The following is a 6985-nucleotide window of genomic DNA, read 5'->3' as shown; positions in this document are numbered from 1 at the left end:
TGAGGCAGCAGCAAGCATGACTAGTCTCCATCCATTGTCATTGGTCTCCTCATAGGCATAAGCCTTGCCGAGGCCGTGGATCGGATCCCTTGCGAGATCTGAACCTAGCCTGGCGTTGAAGTCACCGCAGACAATTTCCGGACGTTCTAGTCTCACCACTTCTTCGACAGCATCCCAAAACTCATCTTTTTGACCCTGCGGCGCTACCTCTGTGGGAGCGTAGCACACAACAATGGTTATGCCACTGTTCAGCGTGATGTGAGCTATTCTGTTAGAAACAGATACCCACGACTGAACCCTGACATTGGGATGGACTAGGAAACCCACTCCACCGATTCCGCGTAGTGCAGGAGAGCTGTAGAGGATGTGGTCCCCTAGCGATTCTCCTTGCACTTCCTCTCGTAGTCGAGTTTCCTGTAGGGCGATTATTGGGACATCACTCCCGATCGCCTTTAAGGACTCAACGACTGCCAACCTGTTGGCGTATCCTAATAGAGAACGTACGTTCCAGGTGTACATGCGTATCACACTGGGGTCTACGTCCCTACGGAAGTACGACCTGGTGGATCCACCACTATGAGGACTGTAGTTCGCAGTAACTGAGGGTGTCCTACGCCTCTCAGAACTATCGCGATGTGCCCGGGTACGCTGGCGCTTGAGTCGACGCCTGGCAGCTCTTGCCGCCCGACGCCTCCTCAGGGCGTCTTGTGATCGCGTCCCCTGGCGTCGTCCTCTCCGCTTGCTGTCGGTCACCGCATCAGCTGTCGAAGAGACAGCGAGCGGCTCATCCGGTTCGCCACGTGAAGGCCGCGAGTCGGGGGAGGACATTTTGGGAGCCAAAAGATGAACCTTGGTCGGTATCTTACAGTTATCGTCGATATCTAAATAATAATTAACCTATTCCAACCTATTGTCCAGTAGTATCTTCTATGTGCGTTATTCATATCTTTCCGTGTCTCCACTTCTGTACTAAACCACTTTTGTACTAAACGATGATAGGTGAGCGATTTATACCGGATCAGGACTTTTTCGCACGCAAACGATTAAGTTTTGTAGTGGGTAAAATGTCCACTGTTGTACGGTACAACTTGTACCAAATTCTGCACGTTTTTACTCACTTTATTTTTTCCGATGAAGAAATTTTTGACACCGGGTAAAACTTTACTTCCACTTCTGTACTAAATTTTTGGGATGCTTTCGCACGGGTTAAATTTTACGACTTGGGTTTTTTCACACGTCTTAAAACGACCTGCCTTCCGCTACTGTGAGTGAAGCCCTCACCGCGAGGGAGAGTAAAGGACAGGCCTGCGTCTACCGAAGAGTATACATGTCGCAATTTAACAAGTCTCAACCTATAACCTCATTCCTTGTAGTCTACAAGTGTAGACTCCTAAATTATGTCGTAATTATTACGGGCCGTTGTGCGCTCCAGCGCAGTGAACGGAGACTCATGAACCATTATACGGTTTCCCGGTGTATATCCTTGACTGTATTACTCTGTTATTACTGTTATTGTATTGTGCGCCGTGACACCGGTGGCGTCACGTATTTCTGCATGCGTGCTGAGGCCTTGCTCGAGCACTCGCCTAGTGCTCTTAAAGGTTAGACTAAGGACAGGAGTAAGTTAAGCTTCTGATTCTTACTGGCCTGGGACTTAGGCTACAGCTTAAGTTAGTACACTGTGTTGAGGTTTACTAGCCGCTAGTGGTTATACTTCGTAGGGCACTGCATCAAATCTAAGCGAGATGCATAAAAACCAAAGAATATCAGCGCGCGCCATTAATGGAAAGTAAAGGCTGATATCCAGGTGATGACCGTAACGCAAGTGAGAATCTAAACTGCAAATTCCAAAAAAAAAGAACTGCAGGTGAAAGCGGAGAAAGGGAAACCCGAAACCCCACCCGAAACCCGACGGGAAACCAGAAACCCGAATTGTTATCCAAGGCCAGGCTGCAATCCAAGGCTAAGTCGAAATGCAGGTGGGAGCGTGCGCTAAACTTCTTTAGAAAAGAGGCCTATTCTTTAGAAATGAGGATTTCCCCATACTTCGTACGTCAAGTAACGTAGTCAAAGGTATGGTTTCGGAAATCATCAATAGATTAGGCGTTATGTTCACTAGTAACTGTGGTTATGATACATAGCGGCAAGAGTTCTGATAAGGGTGAAGACATAGCTAGTTGGGCCACCCAGCTTGGGTGATCAATGAACGCTTATCATCGTCGTCCGATATTAAGGAAATATTTGTGGAATATTTAATTGACAACTACACTCTGAGAACTCTCACAAAAGCTTTAAACTCAGGTATTGAATTCCCCTTCAGGTGAGAATAACATGCTAGCTAGCGCGGGAAAGATTTCCGGAAACCTGCTAAGTTCTTTCCTAGTAATGCATGCAGCCCAATGGTATCTCATACTAGCTTCATCAAACACCGAAAGACGAAACCGCTGGCGGTTAAAAACAACCACAGTAAGTCTAGCAATAACAAGAACTCCGCATAAATTACTCCCGTAACTCTGCTGTTGGACCGAAGCATTAAGTACACGTTTTGAACCATACAGCTGGCGTAGGGTTCGTACAAAAAAACCCGAAGACGGGACCGACATATTCATACTGTCCATGAAATTCACCTGACCATCCACAACGGCAGATGCGGCATAGTGCCCACATGCCAGATCCAGAACGGGTTGGAGATAGAGCTCACGGCCTTTCAGGATGCTATCAGGGACCCGCGAGAAGCCGAAGTGAGTTGTTCCCACAAATACGCCTCGAGCAGCTGTAACCCCACCCTGCCCACAGAGCATAGCCATCCACATATCCATAATGTCATCAGGAATAGTACTTCCTTGAGTCAGGAGCTCTGCTCTGTTTTCGACCGTGACGGAGAGCTATTCGATAAACTATTTGCAATTTTTGTTCTAAGGCGAGCGCTATTTCATTTGGTTCAGAAGTGGTTTGAGAGCGTTACAAGCTCAATCAACTGGATCAAATTTTCCATAAAAGGAACGATTTTAGCACAGAAGTGGTTCGCGGAGCGAAGCGCTTCCCGAAGGGAAGTCTTCGTCGCATTAAACGGCTCGCAGCCCTCAGGCTGGAAATTTCAGCCTGAAATGGATAAGATAAGAAGCCTCATTGCCTATTATGGCTATCCCAGATGTTGTTGAGTCAACCAGTGCGGGTGTTACCGCTAACAGCTAGTTACGGTTAAGGCTTTTTGCGTCACTGGTGCCGTGCCAGCCATATACCGTCTACTCTGCACAGGCAGGGCCGCCAGTCGGACAACAACAACCCAACCTGATGGTCGCTACTGGCGACTCGGAAGCTATCTGCTGTCTTTCTTGATTCGAAGGCCGCTTTCGACGAAGTTCCACGTCCTGCTATTTAGAGCGCTGGCTGGCTGTCCGGTTGCGATGAGAAGGTGATTGCAGCTAGCGAATAACAGCGTCATAATGTGCTGATTACAGTTCCGCATGTTACGACAACCCAGAGGGTGCACGCGACTGGACGTGACCGCAGCGCGTCACTTCAGCGTGAAGTCCTTACGTGACTTACCGCAACGGAACGAGATCTTGAGGTTTTCTACGCTCTTTCCACTATTACTAGCGACCTATCTCGATCCAACTTCCCCGGACACATGACAACACTTCCAGAAATAGCCGAAGATACATTTTGCACCAAAATTGTTTGTGTTGTCAAGGCATCTGGTAAGTTACGCTTGATTGATGATCTACGTCGCTCAGGTGGACTGACTTACCAGTTTCCAGATTTTCTTTGGTGGTAATGGTCGGGTCATCAAGATCCAAGGCCGAGTGCAGCTCGCTCATGCGGACATACATATAAGGAATCCTTATTAAGGATCCTTCTGTAGCTTTGTGAGGAACCTGGTCTGAGGTATCATGTCAGGTGGAGCTTTCCTCCGATAGGGCCAACACACCAAGCCAAAGCTTTGCCAGTTTCGCTGGGATACTTGTTAATGACAACGTCGATGAGAGTCGACGGTGCTCTTGCCAGATAGTCTACTGTGGTAAGCGCGGTTCTCTCAAGAATCCTGAGTCAAGATGCGTTACCAAGGTTGTGAGGTCCTCCTCGGAGATGGGGTTCTCGCCTAGCAAATCCTTGATGAGCTTGGCAGTGGGAGGTGTAGGGGCTTCCATGAGACAAAAAAATAATGTATAGCACTATTAATATTTGGTCTTAATATTATTCACAATAGTTTTACTAGCTCAAAGTGCGCGACTTATCGCACCACTCAGCTATTGCGCTGAGTTTTCGGTTGTGTGGCTTGTCGCCCATACTTCTGCTGCTTGGCTCGTGTAAACGCCACTTCTGCTACGCAGAGCTCAACAGATGATTCGAGGTGCATCCCCCCGTTTTTGGCCCACTCTTCGAGTTTGCTCTAATGCGAAGATGTGCCTCGCGGTCTGTTGGTCACCCAAATCGCCCACTATTCGAGGTCAACTCGTTGGGCCAGTTTACTCGGCGACGGTATCCGAAGTGTGTGAAGGGACAGACACGTTGTGTCGACACATCACCTAACGCTATTTAGCAGTGATTCAAAGTTCTTCCAGGATTTTGGGTTACATCCCACCTTCGCCTCAGTTATTTGTCGTCCATTTTTTCAACCTCTCGCTCACCCTGGCGATGTGGTGTGGCACCTCGCGTTACGTGTAAGGTTGGCCCCATCACATTGGCCGAGGATCACACGTGTTCAGTGTCATCCTCCGGCCCACCACCCAACGCCGGGTAGTAAGGGAGCCGGGTAACCTGTGATTGTCATTCATAACTGAAACTCATTCGACGAAGTAGATAGAAGAATCCGGACTTTCATCGTACGATGACCAAAGAAAAAAAAGCGGAACGATAAGAACCACAAAAGATAATGTAGGTTTGTGGGATGACAGCCGGTTTGCGTTGAATGTACGTCACTTACTGACGGTTACGCACTCATCTCCCTCCAACTGAAAATATGTGCCATCCACAGAGTCCGAATGAGAGCGCTTTCCGGCTCTGGAAGCTACTGAACTATCCAAGAACGGCTGCATGTAGCAGAGAGGACGCATTGGTAGCAGGAAGATCAAAGTTGGGGAAAAGTATGCTGAGGCCAGCAAGGCGTTTAGTCTTCACAAGCTGGGCCTTTTCCTTGATTTGCTTCTGTGAGTTGTAGTAGAAGTTGTCGAAGTATCCATCGCCTGATGCTGGTGCACCGTCATCGATCAACTCTCGATAAGGCTTGGCATCGGTGAGATTATCCAAGCGGCCTTCCGGGATTACCTGAGAACACGCCTTATCCAGTCACGACACTATACATCACTAAGGTATAACAGACTTACAGTGAGCGACAAGTGAGAGATGTTTGCAGAGTAGTTGGCGAACCGATTGGTGATGTTGCTTGCCCATTCGATGCTAATTTGAGTTTTGAAATCCACTGAGTTGCTATCCAGGACGCTGTAGTATTTATCAGTATAATTCCATGGCTGATAGACTTTCAAGTCTTCCCAAAGGCTTGATGATAGAGACTCGCCACTGAACCTGAAAAGAAGGTGATTGCCAGTCACAGCCAGGGTCTTCATTCCTCGTGCCCTACATGACTGAAGCCGTAGCCGCGTTCCCTCTACTTGAGTTCAACTTGCTACGAGTGAGGGAAGTCAAATTGTTGACCACTTCCCACTTATCTCCGCTTGGTGTAGACGACTTGAGCCAGAATTCAAAGAGAAGCCCGTCCACATGGTAGCTGTTGATAGTAGTTTGAACGTTCGAAACAAAATCTTGTAGACTCCTACTGTTATTGTTTATGAAGGGCTGCGGCACGATGCCTATGGATACGGTGGCATTGTGCTGAACAGCATAGTTGTGTATCTCCTTGGCGAGCGGCACCGTCATCCATGCGCGAGGGAATATAATGGATCCATCCGCTGAGAGCCAGTTCTCGGCGAGTACAACATGGTTAACACCCGATGTGAACAAGTCAAGGTAATCCCGCGGCATGAGTGCATCAAGAGAGGTTACAACAACCGTCACAGGCACAGCCTCGGTAGTCGAGAAGTCTCGCAGTGCAGCGACTAGCATGTACATGATTGCGAAATCACGGAGCATTATGATTAGGGGGAGGGGACGAATACCAACTGAGAACACCGAATCCAAGATCCTCGGACCCTGATCGGGTCATGGACTGTTGATGATTGTGGGTTGGCAATAGTCTATTGCCAATAGAGTCACTTATCTCGATCATCAAGGAGCGTGAGGTTGGTGTGGCACAATCAGTGTGACTGCATAGGGACTCTCTCAAACGGATTCAAGAGGGAAACTGATAATGGATTCCGCATTCCCGGAGTTTGGGCATGCGTGAAACGTGATGATGTCAGCGCCACGGTGGTGCTGAGTGTCGATACGAAGGTGCGCACAAGGAGGTGCACAGATAAGAGGCCTGTAATCGTCTATAGCCATTCGTGAGCTATCTGATGTCTTACTTGATTCGAAAGCAGCTTTTGAACGAATTTACCACGTCGTGCTATTTAAATGACTCTCGGACCGGCCGACTGTGATGAGAAGCTGATTGCGGCTATCAAATCACCCCACCGTAACACTAGAGCACAAGCTCGAACACGAGGCGGCATGTCTGAGCCATTTCCTATAGAGATGGGAATTCGACAGAGGGGTCGTGCAGCACCTCTTCTGTTCAGTAAAGTCCTCCTCACTCGAAGCTCTTCTTAACTCACCAACGGAGAGCATCTGTGCGAGCTGAAGTTACCACGGCGATCGTACCTATTGGACCCTTGTGACCTGATCCCGTTTGTGTACCGACCGGGGAGGATCTTCCAAGAGTTTTGGGTTGGCTCATATAACACAGGCCTTCCCGAAAGTTTTTGGGAAAGGCTAATTTTACACTGTCGCGAGTTCTCCCGTGATCTCATAATTGATCAACTTCTTGTGTTGTGTGGGTCACAAGGTGGATGCCTAAGAGTCTTGTGACAAGACCCACTCAATGCAA

General features: G+C 48.4%; 1 protein-coding gene across 1 annotated transcript; it reads right to left on the bottom strand.

Moving 5' to 3' along the window:
- Positions 1-5019: 5019 nt before the first annotated feature.
- Pmar_PMAR001377 (hypothetical protein) lies at positions 5020-6090 on the bottom strand (the record flags this gene model as incomplete). The annotated part of the gene is made up of 3 exons (XM_002783485.1): positions 5020-5268; positions 5328-5526; positions 5582-6090. 3 exons carry the CDS (start codon positions 6088-6090, stop codon positions 5020-5022), a joined length of 957 nt encoding a protein of 318 aa, XP_002783531.1.
- Positions 6091-6985: the final 895 nt, after the last annotated feature.

The sequence above is a fragment of the Perkinsus marinus genome (genome assembly GCF_000006405.1).
Source record: "Perkinsus marinus ATCC 50983 genomic scaffold scf_1104296936976, whole genome shotgun sequence".
NCBI lineage: Eukaryota > Perkinsozoa > Perkinsida > Perkinsidae > Perkinsus > Perkinsus marinus.
This window is presented reverse-complemented; position numbering and strand designations above follow the sequence as displayed.